This window comes from Salvia hispanica, chromosome 5 (genome assembly GCF_023119035.1).
Source record: "Salvia hispanica cultivar TCC Black 2014 chromosome 5, UniMelb_Shisp_WGS_1.0, whole genome shotgun sequence".
In the NCBI taxonomy this organism is placed as follows: domain Eukaryota; kingdom Viridiplantae; phylum Streptophyta; class Magnoliopsida; order Lamiales; family Lamiaceae; genus Salvia; species Salvia hispanica.
In genome coordinates, this window is record NC_062969.1 from 39415191 (window position 1) to 39443175 (window position 27985).

General features: G+C 39.1%; 8 protein-coding genes across 11 annotated transcripts; 3 read left to right on the forward strand and 5 right to left on the reverse strand.

Annotated features, from left to right (window-relative positions):
- Positions 1 to 4692: 4692 nt before the first annotated feature.
- LOC125186628 lies at positions 4693 to 6534 on the forward strand. The gene is made up of 6 exons (XM_048083036.1): positions 4693 to 4823; positions 4906 to 4956; positions 5082 to 5133; positions 5575 to 5633; positions 5817 to 5862; positions 6197 to 6534. The coding sequence occupies exons 1-6, from the start codon at positions 4731 to 4733 to the stop codon at positions 6283 to 6285; spliced, it is 390 nt and encodes a 129-aa protein (XP_047938993.1). The 5' UTR covers positions 4693 to 4730; the 3' UTR covers positions 6286 to 6534.
- Positions 6535 to 7036: 502 nt separating this feature from the next.
- On the forward strand, positions 7037 to 9843 carry LOC125186627. 2 transcript variants are annotated; one of them, XR_007170476.1, is made up of 4 exons: positions 7037 to 7049; positions 7374 to 7457; positions 7843 to 7909; positions 9384 to 9843. XR_007170476.1 is itself a non-coding variant. In XM_048083035.1 (2 exons), the coding sequence occupies exons 1-2, from the start codon at positions 7803 to 7805 to the stop codon at positions 9667 to 9669; spliced, it is 393 nt and encodes a 130-aa protein (XP_047938992.1). In that variant the 5' UTR covers positions 7702 to 7802; the 3' UTR covers positions 9670 to 9843. The 2 variants fall into 2 exon arrangements, 1 of the variants encoding a protein (XP_047938992.1); XM_048083035.1 differs by lacking the exons at positions 7037 to 7049; positions 7374 to 7457 and having other exon boundaries at positions 7702 to 7909.
- On the reverse strand, positions 8265 to 9198 carry LOC125186630 (EPIDERMAL PATTERNING FACTOR-like protein 9). Its single transcript, XM_048083037.1, has 3 exons — positions 8881 to 9198; positions 8725 to 8792; positions 8265 to 8641 (listed from the first exon to the last, which is right to left on the reverse strand). Exons 1-3 carry the CDS (start codon positions 8933 to 8935, stop codon positions 8483 to 8485), a joined length of 282 nt encoding a protein of 93 aa, XP_047938994.1. The 5' UTR covers positions 8936 to 9198; the 3' UTR covers positions 8265 to 8482.
- A 1901-nt stretch (positions 9844 to 11744) lies between the features above and the next one.
- LOC125190138 (asparagine--tRNA ligase, cytoplasmic 2-like) lies at positions 11745 to 14742 on the forward strand. 2 transcript variants are annotated; one of them, XM_048087341.1, is made up of 5 exons: positions 11745 to 12186; positions 12860 to 13603; positions 13847 to 14032; positions 14101 to 14345; positions 14424 to 14742. In XM_048087341.1, the coding sequence occupies exons 1-5, from the start codon at positions 11794 to 11796 to the stop codon at positions 14605 to 14607; spliced, it is 1752 nt and encodes a 583-aa protein (XP_047943298.1). In that variant the 5' UTR covers positions 11745 to 11793; the 3' UTR covers positions 14608 to 14742. The 2 variants fall into 2 exon arrangements, with proteins under 2 accessions (XP_047943298.1, XP_047943299.1); XM_048087342.1 differs by having other exon boundaries at positions 14107 to 14345.
- Positions 14743 to 15299: 557 nt separating this feature from the next.
- Positions 15300 to 16386, reverse strand: LOC125190038 (putative F-box/kelch-repeat protein At1g12870). The gene is made up of 2 exons (XM_048087239.1): positions 16359 to 16386; positions 15300 to 16300 (listed from the first exon to the last, which is right to left on the reverse strand). Exons 1-2 carry the CDS (start codon positions 16384 to 16386, stop codon positions 15300 to 15302), a joined length of 1029 nt encoding a protein of 342 aa, XP_047943196.1.
- Positions 16387 to 19672: 3286 nt separating this feature from the next.
- LOC125188630 (F-box/kelch-repeat protein At3g06240-like) lies at positions 19673 to 21633 on the reverse strand. The gene is made up of 2 exons (XM_048085596.1): positions 21411 to 21633; positions 19673 to 21003 (listed from the first exon to the last, which is right to left on the reverse strand). Exons 1-2 carry the CDS (start codon positions 21502 to 21504, stop codon positions 19826 to 19828), a joined length of 1272 nt encoding a protein of 423 aa, XP_047941553.1. The 5' UTR covers positions 21505 to 21633; the 3' UTR covers positions 19673 to 19825.
- A 106-nt stretch (positions 21634 to 21739) lies between these two features.
- On the reverse strand, positions 21740 to 22611 carry LOC125188632 (cysteine-rich repeat secretory protein 55-like). Its single transcript, XM_048085599.1, has one exon. The coding sequence runs from the start codon at positions 22569 to 22571 to the stop codon at positions 21798 to 21800; it is 774 nt and encodes a 257-aa protein (XP_047941556.1). The 5' UTR covers positions 22572 to 22611; the 3' UTR covers positions 21740 to 21797.
- Positions 22612 to 24328: 1717 nt separating this feature from the next.
- On the reverse strand, positions 24329 to 26758 carry LOC125188631 (4-hydroxy-tetrahydrodipicolinate synthase, chloroplastic-like). Of its 2 annotated transcripts, XM_048085598.1 has the most exons (4): positions 26509 to 26758; positions 26233 to 26317; positions 24750 to 25414; positions 24329 to 24665 (listed from the first exon to the last, which is right to left on the reverse strand). In XM_048085598.1, exons 1-4 carry the CDS (start codon positions 26552 to 26554, stop codon positions 24487 to 24489), a joined length of 975 nt encoding a protein of 324 aa, XP_047941555.1. In that variant the 5' UTR covers positions 26555 to 26758; the 3' UTR covers positions 24329 to 24486. The 2 variants fall into 2 exon arrangements, with proteins under 2 accessions (XP_047941555.1, XP_047941554.1); XM_048085597.1 differs by having other exon boundaries at positions 24329 to 25414; positions 26509 to 26757.
- Positions 26759 to 27985: the final 1227 nt, after the last annotated feature.

Here is a 27985-nt window from a genome sequence, read left to right on the forward strand (position 1 = left end):
ATTACATCGCTACAACAGTATTTCAGCCAGCACGTTATCATTCAGACCATTCCCCGGCATTTACCTCCCTCTTTGGAGAACGGGTATCCTTTCCAAAGCCTTTTAAGTTCTTCAATTTTTGGACTAAACATGCAGGCTATGACTCCTTGGTCAAGGAAAAATGGGCTGCCAGATTCCATGGAACGGCACAATTTGTTCTAGCCGAAAGGGGAAAGGAGATGAAGAAACATCTCAAGGATTTCAACTTCAAAGAGACAAGCCTTATCTCCCAAAGGGCAACCGAGGCAACAACCACGCTTGAAAGGCTACAACTTCAATTAGATGGGGACACGAGCAACACACAACTTCAAGCACAAGTCAAGGCCCTCAAGATCGATGCTGAAAAATTTTGCCGATGGGAAAGGCAGTTCTTCTCGCAAAAAGCTAAGAATAAGCATATACTCTTGAGTGATCATAACACCTCCTTCTTCCATGGGTTGGTCAAGAGGAACAACGCAAGGAACTACATTGCGTTTCTGTGTAGCGACGATGGATCTATAATAAGAGACCCGGTACAAATCAACCAAAAGTTTGTGGACTATTTCTCAAACCTTCTTGGTACCAGATCCGAGACCCAACCAATCGAGGCGTACATCGTGCAAAATGAGTACACTCTCAATGCTGAGGAGAGTTGGGACATGATCAAGACCGTGACGGACGACGAGATTAAGGAGGCCTTATTTAGCATTGGAGATGACAAGGCACTGGGGCCTGATGGATACACGTCTGCTTTTTACAAGAAATCTTGGGACACGGTGGGTGTCGACGTGACTAAGGCGGTCAAAGAGTTTTTCAGGACCCGGAAACTTCTAAGGCGAATCAACACAACAATAGTGTCCCTCATCCCGAAAACGTCGGCCAACCCAAAAGTAGGAGACTACAGGCCAATCTCTTGCTGCAATGTGATTTATAAAGTGATCACGAAGATCATCTCAAAGAGAATTGGTCCAGTGCTGCCAAAGCTAATAAACCAAGCCCAATCCGCTTTCATCCCGGGGCGCAACATTATGGACAATGTCTACCTTGCACAAGAACTTCTCAAGGGCTACATGGTTAAAAGATCAACTCCACGATGTGCGGCAAAGATAGACCTTAGGAAAGCTTACGACACTATCAACTGGAACTTCCTAAGAACGGTCATGCTCGGACTCAACTTCCATCCTATACTTGTGGACTGGATTATGGAATGTGTCTCAACACCTTCCTTCTCTATTGCTATTAATGGAAGCCCACATGGGTTCTTTCAAGGGAAACGTGGTCTGCGCCAAGGGGATCCAATGTCCCCATACCTTTTCATCTTGTGCATGGAGTACCTCTCAAGGCTACTAGCAACTCGTACGGAGGCTGAGTTTAATTATCATGCCAAGTGTGCTGATCTACGCATAACACACCTTGCTTTCGCAGATGATTTGATGCTTTTTTGTAGGGGCGACGAGGGATCCATCAGAATACTAGCCGACACGATGGATGAATTCGCGGAATGCTCGGGCCTTCAAATTAATGGTGAGAAATCCCAACTCTTTGCCGAAGGAGTTCATGGACGTGAGCTCACTGAGATTGCAAGTATCTTTGGATTTCCATTGGGGGAATTGCCAACAAAATATCTTGGGATCCCTCTAAACTCGACGAGGCTAAAGGCAGCTCATTACTCACCCCTGCTCGACAAGATCACCGCCCTCACGAAGAAATGGACGGGCAAAAATCTCTCTTATGCGGGCCGCACCGAGCTGATTAAATCCGCTCTCCAAGGAGTCGATTGCTACTGGATCCAAGTGTTCCCCCTCCCCGGCACGGTCATTGACCGCATTATTAGAGTGACCCGACAATTCTTGTGGGGGTCAAAGCATAATCCAGTTGCATGGAAGACACTCTGCCTCCCACGAAAGGAAGGTGGTCTTGGTCTGAGGAACCTTAAATCGTGGAACAAAGCATTGTTATCGAGGGTCTTATGGGATATCTTTTGTAAGAAGGACTCCCTATGGATCAAATGGATCCATAACATTTATATTGGGCAACGTTCCTTTTGGGACTGGAGTGCACGGGACCGGGACTCGCAACTGATAAAGACACTGCTTGGCATACGCGACGAAATGTTGCAACACCTGCCGAATACCGAGGTGGAGCTGCTGTGGGGCACTTGGTTCCAATCCAAAGGAACATCAGAGGCATATGAGTGGTTCAGGCCGAAAGGTGAACAAAGATACTGGCCAAAGTTTGTGTGGAAGGGGTATATTCCACCAAAATATTCCTTCACCACATGGCAGGCAATACTCGGGAGATTGCCTACACGTGATCGGCTCAAATTCCTCGACATCAACCGTGTTTGCCCTCTTTGCAACATGGAACACGAATCAGCAAGCCACATCTTTTTCAAGTGCAGAAAGAGTAGAGTAACATGGGGGAAGATCAAGGCTTGGCTTGGAGTTTCAAGACCCCTCACAACAATCCAGAACGCAATCAAGTGGATGGCTCGAGAAAACTTTGGGTCTGCCATCACCAAACGGGCCAAATGGGTAGCACTTGCGGCTACGGTTAGTCTCATCTGGAAGGCCAGAAATTTATTAGTCTTCCATAGTATTGTCTTTGATCCGAACCATCTTGTGTTCGAGATTAAAAGAGTCACATGTATTGTCCTCTATTCCTTGTACCCGGAGGACTCCGTTGTAATGGCTCTTGGTTGCTAAATGTCCTTAATAATAATCGGGCTGGGGCAATTGCCTTGGCAGGGTGCGTCTACCACTGCCATGGGTATATCCCAAGGTAGGATGGCCAATTATGTCTCGTGTGCCGACATTGCCTAACAAATCATTCGAGTTTTACCGTAGTGGTGTTCGAGGGTCTGCAGAAGGGACAAGGTGGTGCGGACTTGAGTTGTCACATGTTATCGAACTACCAAATCATCGTCACGCACCACCGCGTGGCCCACCCCCCCACCACAGTGGGCCACCTTCATATATAAATAATCCCACTTTTCCGAATGTACCAATATGGCGTAATGGTTAGGAACGATAAATTTCAAACAGAGGCCGAGGCAACACATTTTTCTCCGATGGGCCTAACGAAGCACTCGAGCTTCTTACATTGGTGGTGTCCGAGGGTCTGCGCAAGGGACTCGGTGGCGCGACTTGAGTTCCCACCATGTTGGGGAACTACCGAGCATCGTCCGCACCATCGCCTGGCCACTCCCACCAGAGTGGTCCTCCTACATATATATTTGAACCAGGTTTTCCGATCTCACCAGTAAGGCATATATGGTTACGAACGATAAATTTCAATCAGAGGACGGGGCACCAATCACTCAAACAACGGCCATTCCTCCCCCTTCCCCGTCTTCTTAGGGTACTCTTTTTCCTCTTGGGGATTTTTCCCAATGGGTTTTGCCCCGAGAGGTTTTAACGAGGCCCGCCCTCTCCGCTAGAGGGTTCACGTTTGTGGTTTCGGGGGCAGACCCGGACTGCCCCCACACGGGTATGCCTGTGTTCCCCATGTAAATTCTACTTGGCAAGGACGCTTGTCTAAGCCCTAGGCTCTCTAGGTTTAAGACTTTTGTTCCGTTCGCATTGTACATTGGCTTAGTAAAAGCCCTTGGGTATACCCAAGTTTCAACTGTATTGTTTTGATCCCCACCCCGGCTCGCTAGCTTGACTAGTTGGTTGTATCCCTCGGGTATACCCGAGCTCTTATTGTACTTCTTTTTATTTTATTGGATTTATTTACACACCAAAAAAAATTTAAAAAAATTGCATAATGTTTCATTCACTAGGGAGTAGTAAATTCTTCATTTTGAGTGATACAAGATAAGTACATCTGTTTTTTTTTTTTTTAAATCTCCATATTGCTTTCAGTTCTCATTTTCTATATTTATCATTACTTGAAACACTTATGTCTCGTGCATAGCTCGGTTGTTAATACTAGTTGGTAAAGTAAGAGAGAGTGAGGAAAAAGGTAGTAGAATAAATGTTAGTGCATTGTGAGGTCCATATTATGGATGATGTGTAGAATTATTATTTATTTAAAACTTTCCATATTTAGACTTAGTCTAATTTTGATAGCATCCCAAAATGGTAAAACTAATGTATTTTTTGTGGTCATAATTGAGTACTATAATCATGATTTTCTACTTTCAGAATTGTTTTCCACTATAAATACTAACAAGAGTTTCACTCTCCACTATATACTACTCCTATTATATATTTAATTAGGATTGTCAACTTCCACATAAGAGGTTTGTTCTCCATTTTTATATATTTTGAGTGAATGATTTGATAGAATGTGAAGTTCACCGGTCAAAATTTTAAAAAGTGAAATAAGTCATTTATTAGCGGGATGAAAATAAGAGACACTTGAGGCATTTAACGTGGAAGGACTGAAGGAGAGAGTACTTAGATTATAGTATAGTCTACACTTATTGAGTAAATGAGTTTATAAACTACAGTATTAAGAAAAAGAGAGATTATAAACTAGTATATAAAAGTAAAACATGAGTGATGAGTTAAGTTAATACATCGTGGCTATAAAAAAATGACTGAATTGAATTGGGCCTATCAATATTAATATAGTAAATAATTTTTTACTGAAGAAGCCCATAATAATTGGGCCTGTTCATTTTAATAATAATAATTTTATTTATTTATTTATTTCTGTAAATATTTTTCTCAAGCTGTATTGATTCACTAAACTGAGCTGCAGTGATGGCGGAGCAAAATCGCGGCGGCGGAAATGCTAAAGCTGATGATCAATTCACGCGGTGCCCGCACTGCGCCGGCCCTCTCACTAAGGAGATGGTACGCCGCCCAAAAAAAATAAAATTGATTCAGTTTTTATGGCTGTAGTTCGATTTTATTCAGATTTTTTCTACGATTGCAGGAGACTAGCAAGTGGACCGTTTCGCCACTCGTTAGAGAAGGCTTCTCTATGGTGAGAATTAAAACAATCTTCGTGTTTTTGGTTTTTGGGTGAATTTCTGTTTTTTTTTTTTGTTTTTTTTTTCTATTTTCCTTCATAATTTAGTTTTTTTGTGTTGTTGTTGCTCGTGAGTTTAGATAGGAACGGCGGTTGGAGGGATAGCAGGCGCTGTCTACGGCTTCAACCACAGTAAGTTTGTCTTGTTTTGTTTATTTTTGGTAGCTTTATGGTAGACTTTGAATTGTGCACACAATTTGTTTGATGAAATTCCTATTCATAAGGTATTGTTCTATTATTGTATTATCGAAAGAGATAGTCGTGTTGGTTTAAAACAACTCTGCCATCAATCACTAGCTTTAGATTGAACCGTAGTAGGATTGATGAGTGTCGTGCTGCTTGCGACAAGGTTGCCGTTTCTCTTGTTAGTTTTTAATCCAAGTACGAAAGAAATTTGAGGTTCTTCTTGGGTTAAGTGCTATGAAATCACAACTTATTCTTCAGTGCTCCGTTTCTCGATATTAATGTGCTATTGGTAGCGAAGTGTTTAGCGATTTGCTGCAAAATTTTGATTTGCTGGGAAGGGGAGTATGTGATTGCGAAAAATTCACTCTTTCCTTTGTACTGCTGCAGCTATGCCCGTCGTTAGGAGGAGGATTAAAGGGCCTATGTGGCTGCAATTCTTCGTTGGTGTAAGTCTATTGGTGCTGCTTTTTTGTTCTTGAAGACTATAAACATACTCTGTTTTTTAGCCTTGTTTCTCTTATGTTTCATTTAGCTATATGTTACTTATAAAGATGTTTATCTCATAAGATCCCATCTTCCTTTTGCTTTTCCATTGTCGGATTTATCTAAATTCATCTTTCTCGATGCAGGGACCTCCTGTCATTATTTTCTCATCAGGATGTGCCGGGCTAGCAGGTGAGATGGCTGCTCCAATTAACTGCTCATGTCTATTAGCTAAACACACTCTCGATCATAACTTGCTAATCCTACACACTATATATCTGCGTAATTTTGATAGCAACTCTGTCGGCCATGTCTGCTGAAACATCTTTTTCGCAAGAAGCTGTATAGATAGATTAAGAGATCTGGAGCTGGCTTTTGTCTACTTGTTTTCATGCAAACTGTTGATGTAGTTAGCTGTGGTGGGGGTTTGGCAATAGAATTTGTGATTTTTCAACCATTTAGCTATTGTAATATGACGAAAATGCATCATCTTATTTCTTTCCATATGGACTTGATTTACATGCAGGTGGTTCACTTCCGGCTTTGGCTCAACTTGCATCTTCATCTTACCATGCCTTTCTGTCCTCCCCACCATCTCCACCTTCATCCTCGTAGAACTTGGAATCTACTGGTTGTGGGCTCTTCTCTTAATTACCGGTTCCTGTTGATTGGGAGAACATTAATGGAACATTAATGGTTTTGCTAGGGAGGAGGATTGCTAATATGAATGAGGATGGTGAAACGACACTCAAATGTATTTGATACAAATGTATTTGATACATGTAAAAAATAGTAAAAAACTGATTTCTTATGCATTCAAGATGTCAGCTTATATCAGTTAATGCTAGTTCCTTTTTTTTCTCATGCTCGTGTACCTTTGAGCTACTTGTAACTTGTCGAGAAGCAACTGATCTTTCAATAAGAAAAACTGAAAGGGGAACAGTTGTGGTCACCCCTACCTTCTTGAAAAAATAGCTGTAGCAACTTTCTTGGTAATTCCACACAAACATGCCTCTTATGAACAGGCTGCTCTGTATTAGCTAGCTCTTCTTTCCATCACTTTAATGTGATGGTCCAATCCGAGATCACATGATGCTATTCTAAACTTGGATGTCACTTATTAGCTTGTGTCTAGTTTTAAAATTTACTGCTGGAATTAAATTGTGAGATCAATGATTGTCTTTGAGGAGCATGTTGCAAGCCTTAATGTGAATCTTCTGATACCGCATGCTCATGTTTCATCATATAAACGATCTGTTCAGTTTTATCATTGACTGTTTTTCGTTATTCCACACCTTTTAATTGCAAAGAATCATCAATCTCTACCAGTGATGGTTTCTCGGGCAGTCTCAGTAACTAAAGTTCCCTTCTGCCACAAGGTAATTTTCAGTTTAAAGAGTGTTATACATGTCACTTCAATCATTGGTTGTTACTGCAGGTTAAGTAATTTCTAGAGGCATCACTGCAACAAAGTGTCTGATACCGCATGCTCATGTTTCATCATATAAACGATCTGTTCAGACGTATGTATCATTGACTGTTTTTTGTTATTCCACACCTTTTTTTTTACCAGTGATGGTTTCTAGAGCAGTCTCAGTAACTCAAGTTCCCTTCTGCCACAAGGTAGTAATTTATAATTTTCATTTTAAAAGCAATATATTATACATGTTCCTTCAATCATTGGTTGTTACTGTAATTTGTAGAGGCATCTACTGCATCAAAGTGGTGCATGGGAATGTAATAGATTTGATTGCAGAAAGAGGTACCAAAACCAGTTTGTGAAAAAGGTAAAACGGCTTTCTGCATAATAGTGTAGAAGTTGCCATAAAGTCGTTGCGAGAAGCTTCTGTAAGGAAGTGGAAAGGCTGCAACTTTGTCAAAGTACAATAAACTTGTATAGGGATCTTGCTTGTACACTGCAAAAATGGGGCCTTTCTAGTCATATCTTCTCTAAATCAAGAATGCCCATGTGCTCTAGCATCATGCCACCAATTTGGGACCACTTCCATGTGCCACTTGCAGTTAATTGTGATTCTTCTTTTTTCACCATTCTTGCAAATCCCCTACACCCCCACCCCCACCTGTCTTATCACTGTAAATTTTGATATTCTAAGGTTCGTGGGTTGAAAGTGATGCTGCTGCACCTGATGTATTTGTCTGATGAATGTGCAGGTGCATGCGGATGCGCGTTTGATCAATGGATCTGTGTTCTTCATGGATTTGCATCACCATGGTTGAGGTATGTATGATTATAAAGTGGAAAGCATGCATATAAAGGGTACTTTTGTGAGGACCATGCTTTTAGATTTTTAGGATGCATGCCCTCAAAATTTGAATGCATGTTTTATGATGAGACCATCTTGCCATAAGATGGATCAAGATAGAAACCGGAACTCATAGACTCATAGTATTACACATACCAACCGAAAACAAATTTGTCATTGAAATATGCGTTTGGATTCAGATCTTAACCAGTCCTGTGAGAAGACTATCCCATAGGGCTCGGCCTTTAAGGATTATATGTCGATACGATGTTATACCTAGTGTAGGGAAATACAATTGTAGGTTAAACAACATTCAAAAACCATAAACCAGACTCAATAATCTGCTCCTCCACCAACAAAACCGGTTAACAACATTCCAAAACCTTAATAAACAAAAATGGCACAAACACAACCACTCTAGACAAAAGGGATCTATATTTCCTCCTAGTAATAGCAACAGTTATTTATAGTAGTATCAAAAAACATAAGGTAGAGACTGACTCTGACTGTATATTTGGACATAGTAAGTCAAGGAAAAGGCAAAAGAACTATCTGTGGCACACACATTTGTAGTGATAAGCACTATTCATGGGATCATTGCCTTCAACCGGTACTTGCTCCGCTCTACACTTATACCGACAACCTCTGCACTCGTTGTAGGTGCAAGTTGGAGCCACCGAGCCGATTAAGAACCTTCTAGAACCTCCCTGCATTCCCCACAACAAGGAATTCAATCCATGGCTCAGACACTGAGATTTTGATGCTATTGAAAATCTTATAGTTTACTTACTTCTCTCAATTCTGATGGAATATTGTAATCTTTCCAGTTTTTGACATGTCCCTTTTGAACTCTGGACCCTGCATTGCCAAAATCACTAGTCACATGCATGAAACCATGGAGCAATACGAACCGAGAAAAATCAAGTATGGCAGACTTAATTACAACCTTGGACTAGGATTGCTGCACAGAGCAAGGCGAGGAGGAGCACATGCTTCTTCATCGTCTGGCCTTGTTTGTAGTGGTAAAAGTATTTGGAGTAGAAACAGGACTGATTGAGCCCGGAAAGAGAGGATGTGAAGATGGGAAGGAGGGAAAAAAGGGGGTGTGTGGATGTATGAATAGTGGCTAAAATATGTAGTACTAATGCAGAAAGAAACAAAAAGAGACAAAACTACATTTTCAAATAAAATAAAATGCTGCATCATTCCATTTCCTTCCATAGACCTACAAAATCTTATACAGTATCTTTCCAACTTTGCAAATCATTTTATTTTATTTTTTTGTGTATTTTGTTGGCCTCATAGTAGGGGGGAGGGGGGCTGATTGCTATCTTTCATAAAGACATTTTGTCCATGGAATAAATGGCAGAAAAGAATCAAGTTATGTACATTTTGACTGGATGATTTTTTTATTTACTTATACATGTGGTATTATTTTTTTGTATGCAGATATAGATATTACATGGTTAGATCCGAATCACCGGCTCAGCTCGGAACTAGTCAGATGGTTGTGGTTTTTGGACTACCCATCTGGAACCAGAACCGGCGTACCTATTATGCTTCTAAGCTGTTATCAGAGGAAAATGTGAAAAATCCATGGAAATTGGGAAATGTGAAATCCGTTGAGAAACTGAAAAAAACAATAAAAACGATCAAATTTGAAGCAAAATTGAAACCGTCGAGTCGAATCAACCGTATATGCAAGATCGATGATACAACGCAGCTTTGTTGGTAAGAGACTTTTTCTCTACCCAATGGGTCATTGGTTCGAGTCATAATGGAATAAATGTGGAATCATTATTAACCATTTTTAAAAAAAAACATCCTATGCAAGATCCAATCTTAAAATTGCAAGAATTCAACCCTATACCAAACGTTGTAGGCTTGTTTGATTGACAAAAAATCATGAATAGGTTAAAACATCTAATCCATGAAAAAAATCTTGAAAAGTGTAAATATAATAATACACCTAGAAAATTATTTAGAACATTGGATAAAAGTTTTTCTGAGTAACCATGTTTCTTTGTCTGAAAATAGAATTATGCCTCCCTCCACCCAAAAAGCATATAAATTATTTATCAGTTTCTAAAATAATTTAAATAAATTATTCTGTTTCCTTGTAGATGGCCTACCTGTAAAGCTGAATCCAATCACAGATGAATCCAAAAAGAAGTCTCAAATTGACTCAGAAGCTAAGCAATTTCACATTTTATTTGAGAAATAAAATAATTGAGTTACCAAAAATTCACCAAACTAATTATTTGAAGCTATTTCTAGATCTTTTCAGAACTATCCCAATAATTTAACAATATTGTTGTGTGGGACCCATGGAAACCCATGTGAGGGTCGAAGTCAAATTATGTCTGATTTCAGGGAGCGAAATGCAAAATGAAATTCTTCGCCGGCCCATATTTCTAAAAAGATCGGTTATCGACCATACAAAAGCCCATCTTTAACGATCAATAAGCCCAATCAAAGTATATATATAATTAAGGGTTGATCACCGAATTTATTCAGACATTTGATTATTTTATCAGTTTTATTCAATTTCGAAATTTTATCACTTTTTTTTTGTTAGTAGAGGGTGGTGTTCGGTTTTTTAAGATAAAATAATACTAAAATATAATCTAGGATTGAGTTGTAAGATTATTTTAGTTATTAGTGGATCAACTATCATAAATTATCTCATGATTATTCATGTAAGATTGAGTTATCTCATTAACCAAACACACTACATATTTAATCTGTGATACAATCTTGCAAATCGAACAGCCCCAAGGATATTCATCAACAAACCCAATGATTATTCCTCGTACTGATTTGTAGGCATCTCGAGTGGTAAAATAATTGACCCAAGGATTTGCTTCACATTCGTAGGATCAATCTCCTGACCATTTAATTAACGATTAACGAGTCTATTGCCATTCGAATATACCCTCTGGGTTAAAATATTATCCCTTTTACTAATAAATCAATCCCGTCCAATATTTTTTTCCTACTTACAATTTCTATATTCCATCATCATTGAGCCAAGTTCCCATAGTAAAAAACACTCCACAAAACAAACAAAAAAAAAGGATTTTGTTAGCATTGGTAGGTTGAATCTATTAGATATAATTGATACAATTATATACTCCCTCATCCCATTTTAGGAGTCTCGGTTAATCAATTTTGGGCATCCCGCTTTAGGAGTCTCGGTTGAAATAAATTAATAAAAAATGCCTACAAAGTGTTAAAAGTGGGTCTCAACATCCACTATGACATTTATTTATTGGACACTCAATTAAAAGTGGGTCTCAACATCCACTACAATATTTATTTATCACACGCTCGAACAATTTTTTCTTAAAACATGTGTCCGACTCAACCGGGACTCCTAAAGCGGGACGAGGGAGTAATATTAATAAATTTGTTAAATTGTGAAAAAATTGATTAAAACCACTCCAAATCAAAATATCCTATTCGAACCCAACATTAACCCATTACTTAGATCAACATATAAATTATTCCAAAGATTTCCTCAAACTTCAAATTTCTCCCTATAAAAATATACCTAAAAAAGACAAAAAGTAAAAACCAAACAAACCGTAATTTAAAGTTGAAACCTTCCCGCGAAATCCAACCTCTGAAGAATACCAATCCTTGGCCTCCATCTTCTTCTTCCTCCTCATCTCCCTCAATCAATCCCTTTCCTTTCTCTCTCTAACTCTCTCTCTCAACAATCCACCTCAAGCAACGCATCATTTCTCTCTCCACACATACATATACAAATACTATCTCTCCCCTCAACAATTCCCACCATCATTCAAATCAAAACACAAACAAACAAACACTCCCTTAATTTTTCTAGTAAAAAAAAATGACCTCCGAGCAAGCTCCGGTGCAAGCTCCGGTGGAATCCCCACTGCCCCTCGCCAAATACTCGAAAAGGGTCACCGTGGACACGATCTCCGGCCGCCCCGACGGCGGCGCGGGGCTGATCGGGCGGAGGGTGGTCGTGGGAGGGTGGGTGAAGTCCTCCCGCGAGTTCAAGCTGGAGGCGCCGGCGCCGCCTCCGGCCGCCGGAGGCCCAAAGGACATCAGCTGCGTGGAAGTCCTCCAAACAAAGCTCCCCTTTTTCCGGTCGATCATAAAGGTCTTCGGCGGAGAGCAGCGGATCCGGGACAAAATCGACTCTATTATCCCAAAGCCGCCGCAGCCGTCCATCTCGATCTTGGAAATCGGCGACGGATCCTGCGTTTCTAGCCTGCAGGTAATAAAGAGTCGCGTTTATCGTGAACACGTGTTTCGATGAAATTAATAGTAATTGAATAAAATAAAATAAAATAAAAATAAACGACATTCGAAACTAGTACTGCACTCATTCGACAATGAGACATGTACAAATCTTCGTGATCCAGAAGGTGAAAATGGTCTTCGATTCTCGCAATTAAAGTTTCAAATGAGACATTGAATATTGCGAGAATGAATAACTATGTTTAGACCTTCGATCGCAAAGATTTGCAATACCTTTTCGTGGGATTAAATCCTACTACAAGAGACCAAAAAAATTTCAAATTTCTTCCTTTAAGTCAAATTCACATTCTTCCAGAGCACAGTTTTCACCATGACCTATGTCTTGGAGAAATATTATGCTCCCTTTTATGTGAATATCATTGGTGACCAATTAATAACCACCTCTCTAATTTAGTACATGTTACTCTTATTTGTTTTGTTCTATATAATACTCCTATTTATTTTATTTCTAACCCTTCAAAATTTAATATTCACTGATTCTACAAATTACTTAAAAATCAAAACTCAATCTGTTCATTTTCTCTATAATTTCAAATAAGTTAATAAAAACTTCGACGGTAAATTATGAAAAAGTGACATTCACATAAAGTATGTAGCATAACATTTCGTCCTATCCCTATAATTTTTAGGTGGTGGTGGATTCCGCCTTAGCTTGGCCGGCGCAGGTTATGCCGTCCGGGACGTGCATTTTAGTCGAAGGCACATTCCAGAAGCCGTCGCTACCGGACAGGAAGCAGAAGCACACAATTGAGCTCAAAGCCGACAAACTCCTCCACCTCGGCACCGTCGACCACGACCGCTACCCTCTCTCCAAGAAGCGCCTCCCTCTCGAGCTCCTCCGCGACTCCGCCCATTTCCGCCCCCGCACCACCACCGTCGCATCCGTGGTGAGAATCCGAAACGGCCTCACACAGGCCGCCTTCGCGTTCTTCCGCGAAAACGGATTCCTGCACGTGCAGGCGCCTGTGACCACAGTCACACACGCCAGCGGCGGCGGCGCCAGGGAGAGTCTGCTCCACGTGGAGACGACTCTCCCTGATGGCGTCAAGGCGGAGACGATACGGGCTTCGATCAAGGAGAAGAGCAAGAAAATTGAGGAATTGAAGAGGAGTGGAAGCAACAAGGAGGCATTGGCTGCTGCGGTTCAAGATCTTAAGAAAACGACTGAGCTGGCTGAGCTAGTCGAAGGCGAGCAGAGGCGGACCAGGACTTACCTGTCCGCCTCTGGTCGCCTCCATTTGGAGAGCCACGCCTCGGCTCTGGGGAACGTGTGCTCGTTCGGGCCTAGGTTCCGAGCATGCTCTCCAGAGTCGAAGAAGGTGCTGGCCGAGATGTGGATGGTCGAGATCGAAGTGGCCTTCTCCGACCTTGAGGTTTTTGTGCTCTTTTTGGCTAGTCTTTTGGGATAAGTTCTCCTGTTTGGTTCGTAGTATTGGTTGTTTGGTAAAGGAACCAGCCATGACTAACGAGTGTCCCACATTGGTTGCGAATGGCAACTGGTGTGGGTTTGTAGACAAAATGAGTTTTATTTCTTTCCAAATAGACTAATTTTTGGGGATAAGTTCTTCTGTTTGGTCGGTAACAGATTGATAGTTTTGGTTTATGGGCTATTTCAGGACTCTATGCAGTGTGCAATGGACTTCTTGAAGTCCATCTGCAGATGGATAATGCAGAGCTCTGTAGAGGATCTCAAATTTATGGAGAAGCGCGTTGACAAGCACGTCGTGGATCGACTTCAACTGATAGCCGAAGGCCCCTTTGAGAAGATCACATATACAGAAGCAGTCAAGGTCTTGAAACAGGTAAAGATCATCACATGATGTTCCATGTTTTTCATGATATCCCACATTTTGATGGCCTTACAAATCAGGCGAAGAACGAGAGGATTATCGAGTGGGGGGCGCCTCTCTCCGAGGAGCACGAATCCGTCTTGGCAGAGGAGATCTACAAGAAGCCGGTGATCGTGTACAACCACCCTAAGGAGCTGAAGCCGTTCAATGCTCGTAGCAACGATGATGGGGAGACGTGTGCAGCGTTTGATGTGATTGTGCCGAAGGTTGGGACAGTGATCAGAGGAAGCCAGAGTGAGGAGAGGTTCAACATGTTGAGTGGAAGGTAATAATGTGTTCAAAATCTTTAAATAGATCAACCTGGTTAGAAAAATTTTCATAGTTTTGTTACTTTTTTTTGCAGAATCAAGGAATTAGGCCTAGAGAAAAAGGAGTATGAGTGGTATCTTGATCTTCGAAGGCACGGCACTGTCAAGTGCTCCGGTTTCAGCTTCGCGTTCGACACCTTTGTCCTCTATGCCACTGGGCTCAACGATGTCCGCGATGCCACCCCTTTTCCGCGAAGCTCCGGACAACCAAATAACTAGAGCAAGATCAAGAAAATGGCATTCACCAGTCTCATTACCCATTACATTGTGAAAAATTAGGACAAGGGATCAACACGTGTACATTGTACATACATAAGATTCCAAGAATCAAATACTACAAAAACTTGTCACAAAGTCTTATTACATCACATTGTCATGAGAGCATCAAACAAGCACAAATTGCAAACTTCAAAACACCATTCCTCAATTCTTAACAGACATGACTCTCAAATACTGAGATTCTGTATTTTTAAACCTCACATAACTGATAAAATAATTACTAATAAACATTGTTAAAAGCTACCCAAATCCATGGTTAAATTATGATCATTAAATTTTGATTCGAAGCTCGCATAGAACAAGTTCAATACAATGGTGAATTCTTTCGTCAGGAGTCAAATCCAAAGAGCATACATGAGCAGTAAGTTCTGCCACTGCCTTGTCCAAAATATCGACACGCAAGAGTCTGATCCGAAGGAACGTGTTCCAACCATCAGTCACCGCACACCAACTGTTATCAAGTAAAGACAATTGAACACAAAACTAACAAGAATCAAAGCCAAAAAGGAAGACAAGATGTCAAGAACTGCAATTTAACTAAAAGAAATCAATATTCGAAGAGGTCCAAGACAATCCTACAAAAGAGGCCCATGGTTTAACGACTATCACAGTAATCAAACTACAGTCACAACTCAAAATGAGCTAACATTCTCCATCACAAAACTCTTGAGCGAGAGAAAGCTCGAGGCATACATGGTTGTAAGACTTTCACGCCTACGAACCTTTTGAACCACAATGTCATAGTCAATAGTTTTTGACTTGTTGGAGTAGCAGAATAGACCTCCATCAAAAGTTCCCGACGTGTTGGAGTAGTAGAATAGATATCCATCTGCTTCAATGAAGGCATCACCGTTTTCGAAAAGTCTTATTGGCCACACATGAATATATGCATCAAAGGAGTAACCAAATCGGGGGATGATAATTAGTTCCTTTGTGAAACACTGATCATCTTCATTCATCAACCAGATTACAAGTCTCCCATCAAGTGAAAGATCGCTTACACAGAGGCAATCCCTCAAAACACTGAGTGTCTTACCAAAGAGAGCATCTCTAGAGAAATACGGAGGTGAAGGAAAGGCGCTATAAACTTCTGTTTCAAGATCAAAGCATGAAATCCATCTACCAGAGCCATTTGTTGCTTTCTTGACCGTCCAATAAAGTTTCCCACTCAGAAATACCCCTCCAACCCATTTATATAACCAGAGCGAGCTATCAGAGGGGACTTTTCTCCACGATCCGGTTCCCACAGTATATACTTGGCACTCATTTTTGTACTCCTCATGTAGTGGTTTTTCTCCGAAAATCCTAACCACCTTATATTGGCCGGTCAGCTTGCTCACTCCAAATCCAAAAGTCTCCACGTCAATCTGATCTTTAGGGGAAGATTGGCGAGGACAAGGGAGCTTGATATAGTCACGTGTGATTGGATTGCACAGGATAAGATCATCATGATCGTCGCCACATAGAAAGATCAAACCATTAGCTGAACTATGCATTGGCTCATCAAAAGGGAGTTCGAAGTAGAAGTCTACATTCAAACGATGCTCCTTATCAAAGTTGAGGCCAATTTCATCCACAAATTGAATGACGTCGTATGACTTAGTGTGTTTCAACAGCGAGGCCCGGGACTGATCTAGATATATGGGAATTCACAAACTCAGGGGTAGCAAGAAGAACAAGCCATGGCTTACAAACACACTTGCAAGCCATAGCATGCATCTCGAGTGTGGAGTCTTGAGAGGATATTTACTACGATTTCCGATGGTAGATATTCGAAGAAATCTTGTTCCATTTGGAATTATCAGCAGTTTTCCTCTCTCAACTTAATAACACCTCCTTCATCAACACAAAAAAAAAAAATAAACAGAGCATCATCAAAATAAGTCACCATTCTCCAAACCCTAATATTACAAAATTGAATTTAGGCCTAATCCCTAATCCATTCCACAAAAAAAAAATTGGTAAATTTGGTATGCATAACAACAATTTCTGCAAATTACTACAATGCTAAAAATCGGTTTTAGTTTTAGGTTATGTATACACACAAATTTGCAGCAACAAAATATTTACACAAATCCTAGTGATACAATTGAAAATTTGAATTTAAGCCTAAAACCCTAACGCATTCCACAAGATTGAGTTCATGAAATTAATTATGGCCTAAAAACAATACATGAATGCTCTATTCTTACAACAACGCCAGAAAATGAGTAAAATAAACATCAATTTACACCAAAAAGAAGGGCATATTAGCTAGAAAACGAGCTCAATCAGAGATATCGAAAACAATCGAGTGCTGAATAAGAAAGTGCATTCACCTTCCGGGGGTGCTTTCAGAGGAAGAATCGAAGAAAAAAAAAAAAAAACGTGATTCGAGTGTTTTGATTAGCAATAGTAATAAAGAAAACAGTCGAATATATGGTGGAGTAAAAAATTAAAAATACATAAGATTAAAAATCTTAATATTTGCAAAAAAAATAAATTGATATATCTTCCTCGAAAAATCTAAAAAGTAAGAAATACAATTCAATTAATATATTCATTACTAGAGGTTTGAAATTTATTCATTGCTCCATCCGTAGTGCTAATTGAAGAGAGGTAGTGGAAAGTATGACAATTTTGACTTTTTGTATGTAAAAGGTGTTTATTTTGTTTTATTTTTACGAAAATAATAGTATTTGAGTGTAAATTTCATCAACAATGAAATTAAATTTTATATCCAAATATGATAAATTCTACATGAGACTCTTAAACTGGAACGAACGGAAATGACAAAACATGACTTTTAAATGGAACGGAGAGAGTACAATATTTAAAAGGGTTATAGTATTATGAATCTATGATTAACTTAAATGTACATAATATTATATCTAAACTGTTGATTTTAGGCGATTGCAGCAAGAATTAAAACAAGAATCACAACACCGGAATTACGTGGTTCGACGTAAAAAGTCTACATCCACGGAAAAGTACTTCTCACTATATTGATTCTTGTCGGAGGTGAAGATTACAGAAACAAGGAAGGAAAACAGTAATGACACTAGACGAAGAAATTGAGAACTCGAGCTCACAAAACGCAGTGTGAATTGATCAACTCTAACACTCTAATCTCCCCCTGGACTGAGTTGCTGATCTCTCTCTCTTTTTCCCTCTTTTCTTCTCTCTGGTTTTAGTTTTTGGGCAAAAATCGAATCAGCTCATTTTGAGCTGCCCCCAATACTTATATCTGAGATCAACGGACCAGATTATAAGATCTAATCCATCGCATCTAGACCGTCCATTTCCAACAGCCCTCAACCAAGCTCAGCTTTGACACTTCCACAGTCAAATCATTTTGTGATCACTTCCTCAACATAAACAAACGATAAAATGTTAATAATAAGATTCAATATCCATTAGTTTTTATATTTTTGCTATGTATAATTTCATATTTCTTTGAATCACATATGGGTGTAAATAAACACTAATTAATTCATCAATCTATTTGAAGTGTGGAGTGTTGAATAAGAAAGTTCATTCACCTTCTGGTGGAAAATGCGGTGGAGACGGCGGTTGGTGAGAGCGGCGCGCCGCTGCAGTGAAAATGGTTCGTGTTATGAGATTTTAAAAGACGATTTTTTCCGCCACTTTAAATGGAAAAAAAAATGAATTCTTTATAGATAAATGCTTTTTAAATATGACACAAATTTTAATAAGGGATATTGGCATCTAATATCACGAAACTTTCAAAAAGTTGGATTTTTCCCACAAACTTTAAAATTGGCAAATAATATCACCAACTTTACCCATGGTTTGTTTTTTCCCACGAATGAAAAAATTCATGTTATTTTAATAGATTGAAGAACAATTTTGGAGGATGTACTTCAACAAAACTATCTTCAAAGATTGAAAAACTTGAAGCTCTCAAAATTGTTGTCGAGAAATTACGAAAAAAAATCTGTATCATAATATTATTTGTGGAAATTTTTTCATTCGTGGGAAAAAACAAACCAGGAGTAAAGTTGTGATATTATTTGTCAATTTTAAAGTTCGTGGGAAAAACCCAACTTTTTGAAAGTTTCGTGATATTAGATGTCAATATCCATTTTAATATATATGACGCGAGTTTTTCAAATACAGATGCATTTTGGAAGCTGATTACATATGAAGAAAACATAACGATTGACATTATTTTTGTATAATCGATTTAATTCAAAACCTTCAATTTTCATATCACATCCTCAAATTAATTTGTTAATGTTAAAGTTTGTGACAATAAATTACTATTGCTAACACAGATTGAGCAGTTCCCCGTCGACATTTACTAAAAAAAATGTTAATAAGTATCATAGCCTAAATAAGAACTACTTATGATCCTAATGTTTGTTCATCTTTGTTCCACAATATTCACGCTTTAATATAGATAATTTGTAAACATAAAATTGCATATTTGCAATTTATCAAAATAGTGGGTGAAAAATCAATAGAATTGTATTTTGAAATAGAAGAAATTAAAAAGGTGAATAAACTATAAATTGATCTACAGAATAGAAAGATTGTCAAAGCCTAAACATGAATGGAATAACTCATACTACTCCTCATAGGTCATCTTTGTTCCATGATAATATTAGATAATTTGTAAAAAATTATCAAAAGAGATGTTGATATGTTGCACCTATATGTAAAAAATTTACAGTATGAAAAGTGGGTGAAAAGAAAGAGGGAATGACCGAATGAGAAGAAACAAATATTCCACCCAAAAAAAGAGCAAAAGGCTAAAAAAAAATTAGAAATGAAAAGGCAAAAAACTTTCGTATAAATAAAACTGAAGTCTTCTACCCCATTGGAAGGACACAACCTCGCCCTTGTATCTCGCTCGCTCATCCACCTAAGGGTGATTTCACCGGAGGCTCGTATGTCAAGCTACGGGTGATAAATCAGTTACACGTTTATTACGTAATAGATAATGGAAGTAATAAGGCAAGAAAGTTACTCCAATAGATAATAGAACTAATAAGGCAAGAAAAGAAAGCAAGTCCAAATCACATATAAACCCAAGAAAATACTAATGTTATCTTGGCAAAAGAGATACAACCAACATTTCCAATGCATGACACAAGAAGAGATGTCCCTCACCATTCTTGCATTTCATCATCACACATCAAACTACTTTCACAGCTCAAAATGAGCTAACATTCTCCAAGGCAAAATTCTTCAGCGAGAGAAAGCTTGGGGCATACAAGGTCGTACAGATATCATCATTATGATCCTCTCGAGAAAAGAGGTCATGGCAAGATTTAGTCTTGCTGGAGTAGTAGAATAGCTTCTTCTTGTTCCAGTCCATCAAGATATCACCATTTTCAAAAATTTTGATCACGCAAGCATAAAACACCTCATAGAGTTGCCTGAAAACTTCACCGGTGAGAACTTCCCTTGTCCAAGATTTGTCATCTCCATACTCCTTCATCGACCAAATTACAACCACCAGATCATCTGTAACATGGCTCAAACAGAGGCGATCCCTCAAAACAAATGGTGTCATATGACAGTGCGAAGCTATACCAGGAGGACGAGGAGGTATATGAAAGGTGCTAAAAACTTCTGTTTCAAGATCAAGGCAAGAAATCCGTTCAACGAACTCGTTGTTGGCTTTCTCAATTACCCTCCAATGAAGATTTCCATTAAAAAGTAAACCTGCAAGGCTGTGGCCAAACCTCTGCGGGCTGTCAGAGGGAGAGGGAACTTTTCTCCACATTCCGGTGCCAACAGTGTATACTTGGCACTCATTTTTGAACTCATGTTGTGGATTTTCGTACTGCCCATGTAGTGGTTTTTCCAAGAAAATCCTGACCACCTTATATTGGTCGGTAGTTCTGCTTACTCCAAATCCAAAAGTCTCAAATGCAAGCTGATCTCTTGAGGTAGTTTGTCGAGGAGACGGGAGCTTGATATAGTCACGCGTGACTGGATTGCACAGGATGAGATCTCCATGATCGACGCCTCCTTGAAAGATCAAGCCTTTAGCTGAACTATGGATTGGCTCATCAGAGGGGAGTTCGAAGTTGAAGGAGGGCTCCCAATGATACTCCTCGTCAAAGTCTAAGCCAAACTCATCCACAATATCAATGACGTCGTATGACTTTGAGTCCGTTTTAACAGCAAGGCCCGGGATTGCTCTGGAAATATGGGAATTCACAAACTCGGGGGTAGCGAGAAGAGCAAGCCATGGCTTACAAACAAGCTTGCAGGCCATAGCATGTCGAGTGTGGAGCCTTGAGAGGATATCTACTATGATATCCGATGGTAGGGTTCGGAAGAAATCTTCGCCCATTTCGGAATTTAATAACCCCTTGATCACTAACAAAAAAAAAAGAAAACAGAGCAACACCAAATTATTAATCTCATCAAAGTAACACACTTGCAATTGCAATTGACATTTACAACATCAAAATCTAGGTCTCTAAACCCTAATATCACAAATACTGAAACAAACCCTAATATCACAAATACTGAAACAAACCCTAATCCCTAATCCATTCCACAAAATTGAACATGATCCTTGAACCCTAACGCATTCCACAATAATTAATTCACCAAATTTGTAACAGCTAAGACCAAATCTACAACAAGCAGTAGAAAAAAAAGAGTAATTTAAGCATATCAATTTACTGCGAAATCCCGATAACAAAGGCATAAAACGAGCTAAAAACAGAGGGATCGAAAACTGTGGATGTGAAATAAGAAAGCTCAGTGTATAGATTCACCTTCTGATGTGGAGACGGCGGGTGGTGAGAGCGGCGCCGCTGCAGTCGTGTGTGTGCTTGAGCTAAAATGAGTCGAAATGCTATTTTTCGTCATTTGGAAGTAGAAAATGATTTTTTTTAAGTGATTCAAGTAATAATGTGGGTATAAATAACCAAAAAAATTGGTTTTACAAATCAGCACTTGTAGTGTATGTACATTGTATAAGATTCCAAGAATTAAATGCTACAAAACGCGTCACAAAGTCGTATTTAGAGTCAGTTACAAAGTCGTATTTAGAGTTGTTACAAAGTCGTATTTAGAGTTGTCGAGTGGATTGGGCCGAATCAAATAGTACTACAAAAACATGTCACAAAGTCTTATTAATGCAAACTTCAAAGCACCATACATCAATTCTTGACATGAGATATAACTCTCTCATACTTCTCCCCAAGTCTAGAATCCAACGACTCCTGCGAATCGAGAGGGAAGAAGAAGGGATAGAGCTCGTATCGAACGTAGCAGCTGCTGTAGAGCACGCGGCAGCCTCTCCTATCCCCACAGACAGTAGGGAAGTTGCTGACAGCAATGGCCAAACACTGAGCACAGTTGATCTCAGAGAGATCCCTCACACACTGCACCAACGCGTAAAGCCTAACGAAATCCGAGACGTCCCTCTTCCCCCTGCCTAGTCCCCTGCTCGAGGACCTCACCGCCTCCTTGGTGATGTCATCCATCAGCGAGGCCAGCTTCTTGTTGAAGGCCTCGGGATCAGTCACGTTCTGCGTGTTGATCAGGTAGACGCCCGAGACATCAACCTCACCGAAGAATCTATCAGTGCTGTATCGAAGGAAGCAGTAGTCATACCATATCCTTGCATCGGATTGGGTGGGGCAGAGGGATCTGATCTCTTTTGCCGCGGATTGGATGCAGGAGGCGCAGTCGCTGCTGCTGACGTCGCCTCTGCATTGGGCGAGGCCGTGGACCCCGCCGGAGGAGGTGGCAATGAAGCCGTTCTGGATGGTGCCTGAGACTAGCTTTGGGAGTAAGGTGTCAATGTTTCTTGATGTTGTGGTGTTGGCTTTGGTGTTGTCATTGCATGAGCTAGCAGCAGGATCTTGAGATTCTGCTGAGAGGATGTGGAGACAGAGGAGGATTATGAAGAGATTGTGTAAGAGATTCATGGTTGTTTGTTTGGGAGAATCTTGGACTTGGCTTTGGCCTTTTATTGTAGTAGTGTCAAGTGTTTGTGTGTATGCATGCCTATGTGAGCTGATTTTGTTGACTTTTCTCTCAAATCTCATTAAGTGGAGAATGGTATCACTATTCTAGAAAGAGTGGAAGTCAATGCAAACTAATTTATGACAAGCACCTTTCTATTATTGAAAGTTTCCACTTGTATCTTCCAATTGTAGGATTGTGCATGAGCCACAAAAGGTGGGATTTTTATGTAAATGAATTCTTGATTTCTTATGAATAGTTAACATGGTCATGACTGTTTTAATTGGTTTTTGTCATCACACCACATTCTAGTCATTAGCAAACCATCAAGACAAGATTTATGTTATGTTTTGTTTGGTTTAGTGTTTATTTCAGTTTTTCAGATAAAATAAAGGTTCGTATTATGACACGTGGCAGGGGCATTCCATGTGTCTACCAATATGTATATCCTCTTTGCTTGCTTTCATTTTTCTTGTGTCAGAGCATCCGCATCGCGTCTCGATGCGGGCTCTATCTCGTCTCGAAGAGACGGGACCGCATCGAGACGGCGATGCGGCCTCCATCTCGTCTCGACGAGACGGGACATGTCGTCGCGTGTCGCGCGCGGAAGAGACCGGCCTCGAGACAGCTCGCCACGCGCCTTGGCGTCGTGGCGTGCTCCGATTCGTGCGTGACGCCCACTCGCCGGCCTGCGAGTGGGCGTCGTTTATATCCGTTTAAAATGTTTTTTTTTGTTTTTTTTTAAATCAGGAAAATTCGAAAATAAAATAAATTAAAATATTGTAATTTTTATTTTTTGTATTTTTCAATATTGTAATAAAAATAAAAAATTATAAAATTAAAATTAAAATTAAAAATACTCCATAGGATTTCAATTATGTATTTTTCGTATTTTCGGATGTTGTAATTTTTGTGGTTTTTAATTATTTAATGAATTATTAGTATTAATTTAATATTTCAATGAAATATTAATTGAATTTGTTAGAAATAAAAAAAATGAGTAGTTAAGGGATGAGATGGTTAAGAGATGGAGGGATCAGGTGTTGTCTCTTCGTTAAGAGATGAGGTGAAAAGTACAATTGGACTCATGAATAGTGAAGAGATGAGATGATTAAAAGACGAATAAGAGACAGAGATGCGGATGACCTTAAGCTTTTTTCTACCCCTTCAATAGATCCTATTTATTTCTCTAAAGATTTTCCTTTCTTGTGTGTATTATTGAATTTTGGCATTGGCATTGACATAGATTAGATTTAATTGTTGATGTAATGGGTGTGTGCATCATTGCGTAGACCATGACTAAGAAATTATTGGTCCAATTTGTGACAACACTACGACAACATACTGATTCAAGCTTCGAGAAGATCTTTGACGAAAAAAGTGTAGCTATTGAAAAATACTCCCTCCATCCCTCGCTAAGAGTCACACTTTAACCGGACACGAGTTTTAAGAAATATAAAGAAAAATTGATTGAAAAATTAGTGGAATGTGGAACCCACTTTTTTATATTGGTTTTAAAATAAAATGGGAGTGAAGTGAGTTAGTGAAATGTGGGACCTACTTACCATTTATGATAAAAATGAAGTGTGACTCTTAATTGGAGACAGATCGAAATGGAAAAGTGTGACTCTTAATCGGGGACGGAGGGAGTAGCTTATATTTACATTATAATTTATAGGAGTACTTACTTATACTTCATTTTTATCAGCATAAAGTGTCATGCAATAATATAATATTTGTAGCATATATGTGTTTTTAACTTTACCTTGACATACAACAACAAGAGTAAAACTCAAAATCTAAATTATTGTTTAGGACAAAGCAAGCAGATCAAAAGAACAGCGTCGAAAGGAGACCATATTTCACCAAACGTAGCATCTAATACCGACCGATCAAAACAAAGTCTTCATCTTCCAAGACCCGGACGTCTTTCTCTCCAACGAAATTCTCTCTCCCGAGTTCCTTGACTATGTTCACAAACTCGACCCTCTTGGCTAGAGGAAGGGGCACGTAGGGCAACCGGAAAACAGGTCTCACGACCCCGAGCTGTGCTAGGGCTGTGTTCACACCAATTGGGTTCGGCTCACGGAAAAGCCACTGGATAAGAGGCAACAGTTTTGCATTTAAAGTTGGATTCTTACCTCCAAACATGAGTTCTCTCATCAGACGTGGCACCAGATTGCTTGTAACTGAAATTACTCCAGTGGCACTGTAATCCCATCTCGAGTCGTGGCATTCATCGTCGTTCCCACTCCAGACGACTATGCCATTGCTCGTATACTGCTCCACCCGATCATTCCCAACACACTCCTTGATGCCTGCCAAGTTGGTGCTCTGTGCAACGGTGTGAACCACACGTGGTGGAATGTCTTGGCCTGTCCGTGAGGGTACGTTATAGATGATTGTAGGGCCCATGGGAAGCACGCTGTCGAAGTGAGAGACCAAACCCTCCAAGGAGGTTTTTCCGTAGTAAGGATTAATGTGGAGTGCGGCATGCATACCAACAGCAAAGCCTTGTTCAGTGGCGTGGATGGCTTCTCGTGTTGAGTTACTCCCGGTGTTACCAATGACTTTAACGGAACTGCCAAAGCAGTTGACTGTGTGGCCAATGAGCATAATGTGCTCGTCCCAGCTCATCAATTGGCCTTCACCAGTGGTGCCACCAACAATCACCCCCTCGACACCATCTTCGATTTGCATGTGCACCAAGGCATCATATGCCTCCAGGTCGAATCTTCCATCCGGGAGATAAGGTGTCTTGATTGCTGTAATCAATCTGAGCGATTTTATGTCATCGACATTAGTCCTGCAAACAGTAGCTTCACATTACATAAGCTGGTTCCTTTGGATATGGAATAACATATAGGAGCAACATCTTTCCTATGCATACATTCCTTCCACCCTTTGCACCACCAAATTACGAACTTGAACTTTCTAGAGATATTACCAATGATGAATTTTCAAGATTATCATTTCAAATCCATGTCATATTCAACATTATGAAAACATTTTTCTATGACTTCTTATATAAAACCACTTTCTTGTGCTAGTTTCAATTCAATTTTACTGAGATTCTGTATTTTAAACCTCACATCATAGATAGTAGAAGTGGTAAATCAAACTTCCTAATGCCAATAAGCACAAGGACATCACAAGGGTATGAGAAATCCAACAGATGCAAGCTTTTGTTCATACTATTATTAATGATAATGAGAAAACTCAACATTCACCATAACTAATCAAACTCTTTTCCATAGATATTCGAAAAAACATAATCAATGACAAACTGACAGAAAATATATTCAGCAAAACAGGAAACAAAATGCAGACAACAAATGGTTGGAGATAAGTCAGCATCTTTCCCTCACATGCTGTTTTCATGCACATGGACAAGTGAATAAGTGAGCACTATTGTACTATCATCATCATCATCATCACAGCAACTTGAATGGTTTCCATAGCTCACTTTTGCTACCACTAAAACATAATCATCTATCCAACAATTGGTTGAATTATATGCTTTGCTAACATGATACTCTTTTACTGGAACTAGGTTATCAATTGCTAACAGGAAATCAAGAGCAAAAAAATCACTCACTATGATCAAATTGATCGCGCAATTACCTGTTTTTAACTTCGTTGCTGCGCATCGGAAGATGAAAATTGGGAACCACAGCTGCTCTAGGTGATCTCCATTTTGGAAGCACTCCTGCATCATAGCAGCGAAAACTGGCATCAGTCGTTAAATAACTTTGATTTATTAGATCAAGAAGAAAATCAATCATTCCTCAATCAAATTTCCGCCTAATTTATGAACATGAAAGTAAGAGATTCCGAAGAAGAAAATCTAAAACAGCTGAAATTCGAGTCCAATATCTGCAAAAATCAATGGTAATTTACCTCGATGAGTAGATTTGAGAGAGAAACATCCGATCACCGACGCCATGGCACGGGAAATCGACGAATTATAACAGAGATGGCAGAGATGAGCTTGTGGCTGAGCTAAATCACGTAATTCTCCGGCAAAGAGTGATGCTTCGACGGCGGGAGCTCAGACGCATCAGAATATGTTCAGCTCCTGATGACGGAGGTCGAGACCGGAGCGCCGGAGGATGGAAAAATGGAGTAGGGCGGCGGCGGCGATGTGTGGAAGAGGTTTAAAAACCCTCAATTCCACGGCGGAGGTGTTCCACGTTACACGTGTCAAACGCGATATAAAGATTTGGGCTTATTAGTCAAAGCCCAATGAAATGGTGTAAATCTTTGGGCTTATTAGTAAAAGCCCAAAAGGAATAAATAATGAAATTTTGTCCTGATTTATTTTATATTTTGATTTATGAAGTTTTTAACATTCTTAATTGTTTTATGATAAATTTTTGGAGGCGAATCTAATGCCAAATTTGTGTATACATGTAATGTAAATAAATAAAGACAATGTATTAATTTGATGGCGTGAACGACTAAACAACATCGTTTTACTAAGAAACGAAAAATAATAGTAAAAAAATTATCAATTGGGGTGATTGAATTCTTTTTGAAAAATTTGTGATTTATTATTCAAATTTTGAAAACTATGGCACAAGCTCAACAATAACTTATTATTGATTTTTTAAAACAAAACTAAAAATGAAACTTTGTTTTCATAAAAAATTTAAGTGATTTGCATGTACCAAATTTAAGTAGGAGTATCAATTTATTTGTTTTACAACATTGATAAAAATATATAAGAATGATAATAGTTGCTGAAAATGTAGGTGTGAGCAAAAATTTTTTTCTTTTTTTTTTGTGTTCCTTTTATTTCTATTTTTTTTTATAATTTTACTTATGACTTTTGATTTGCAATTGTGATTACGACTTTCAAATTCCAAATATTGTGATGCCTAAACTAAAAATGTGTTAGTATGAACCCAAAATTGAGCACGAAATCATTATTATATGCAACCACTCCAATATTAATTATAGAAATTGTAGAAATTTATTTTTGCCCATGACTTTAGACTTTCTTCAACCGACCTTTTATAATTATTGGAAGCCTTTTTGGGGTTTCATCGATCTAAAATCAAAAGTTACATGTTACCTGTAAAGCAAAAAAAGAATATATCTAGAAAATGATTGAAACCAGAATCTTTGGCGAGTTATTAAATTCAAACTTGAATTTATTTGTCATAATTCATGAAAATGATGAAATGGAAGTTTGAAATTTTGATATGTTCAGCATAATATAAAAGTACATATTCATTATAGAAGGTCAATGATATTGATTATTATAATAATAGCATGTAATCCTTTCTTTTATAGTATGTTCTCGCTCGGTCCCAGATTTAAATCTTATTTTAATCTGATACAGATTTTAAAAAACGTTAATAAAAATTAGGTG

What these genes read in the sequence shown, in the direction of transcription:
- LOC125186628 (XM_048083036.1), top strand. Translation starts at nt 4,731, where the DNA reads ATGGCGGAGCAAAATCGCGGCGGCGGAAATGCTAAAGCTGATGATCAA. An exon ending in TGTCTACGGCTTCAACCACA is followed by an intron (nt 5,134 to 5,574) that starts GTAAGTTTGTCT and finishes GTACTGCTGCAG; the next exon opens with CTATGCCCGTCGTTAGGAGG. An exon ending in AGGATGTGCCGGGCTAGCAG is followed by an intron (nt 5,863 to 6,196) that starts GTGAGATGGCTG and finishes ATTTACATGCAG; the next exon opens with GTGGTTCACTTCCGGCTTTG.
- LOC125186627 (XM_048083035.1), top strand. Translation starts at nt 7,803, where the DNA reads ATGCTGCTGCACCTGATGTATTTGTCTGATGAATGTGCAGGTGCATGC. An exon ending in TTTGCATCACCATGGTTGAG is followed by an intron (nt 7,910 to 9,383) that starts GTATGTATGATT and finishes TTTTGTATGCAG; the next exon opens with ATATAGATATTACATGGTTA.
- LOC125186630 (XM_048083037.1), bottom strand. Translation starts at nt 8,935, where the DNA reads ATGAAGAAGCATGTGCTCCTCCTCGCCTTGCTCTGTGCAGCAATCCTA. An exon ending in TGCAGCAATCCTAGTCCAAG is followed by an intron (nt 8,793 to 8,880) that starts GTTGTAATTAAG and finishes TTGGCAATGCAG; the next exon opens with GGTCCAGAGTTCAAAAGGGA. An exon ending in TTCCATCAGAATTGAGAGAA is followed by an intron (nt 8,642 to 8,724) that starts GTAAGTAAACTA and finishes TGGGGAATGCAG; the next exon opens with GGAGGTTCTAGAAGGTTCTT.
- LOC125190138 (XM_048087341.1), top strand. Translation starts at nt 11,794, where the DNA reads ATGACCTCCGAGCAAGCTCCGGTGCAAGCTCCGGTGGAATCCCCACTG. An exon ending in CCTGCGTTTCTAGCCTGCAG is followed by an intron (nt 12,187 to 12,859) that starts GTAATAAAGAGT and finishes TATAATTTTTAG; the next exon opens with GTGGTGGTGGATTCCGCCTT. An exon ending in TGGCCTTCTCCGACCTTGAG is followed by an intron (nt 13,604 to 13,846) that starts GTTTTTGTGCTC and finishes GGGCTATTTCAG; the next exon opens with GACTCTATGCAGTGTGCAAT.
- LOC125190038 (XM_048087239.1), bottom strand. Translation starts at nt 16,386, where the DNA reads ATGCATGCTATGGCTTGCAAGTGTGTTT. An exon ending in TATGGCTTGCAAGTGTGTTT is followed by an intron (nt 16,301 to 16,358) that starts GTAAGCCATGGC and finishes CCATATATCTAG; the next exon opens with ATCAGTCCCGGGCCTCGCTG.
- LOC125188630 (XM_048085596.1), bottom strand. Translation starts at nt 21,504, where the DNA reads ATGACGAAAAATAGCATTTCGACTCATTTTAGCTCAAGCACACACACG. An exon ending in CGCCGTCTCCACATCAGAAG is followed by an intron (nt 21,004 to 21,410) that starts GTGAATCTATAC and finishes TTTTTTTGTTAG; the next exon opens with TGATCAAGGGGTTATTAAAT.
- LOC125188632 (XM_048085599.1), bottom strand. Translation starts at nt 22,571, where the DNA reads ATGAATCTCTTACACAATCTCTTCATAATCCTCCTCTGTCTCCACATC.
- LOC125188631 (XM_048085597.1), bottom strand. Translation starts at nt 26,554, where the DNA reads ATGGCGTCGGTGATCGGATGTTTCTCTCTCAAATCTACTCATCGAG. An exon ending in TCTCAAATCTACTCATCGAG is followed by an intron (nt 26,318 to 26,508) that starts GTAAATTACCAT and finishes GCTATGATGCAG; the next exon opens with GAGTGCTTCCAAAATGGAGA. An exon ending in AGCAACGAAGTTAAAAACAG is followed by an intron (nt 25,415 to 26,232) that starts GTAATTGCGCGA and finishes TACTGTTTGCAG; the next exon opens with GACTAATGTCGATGACATAA.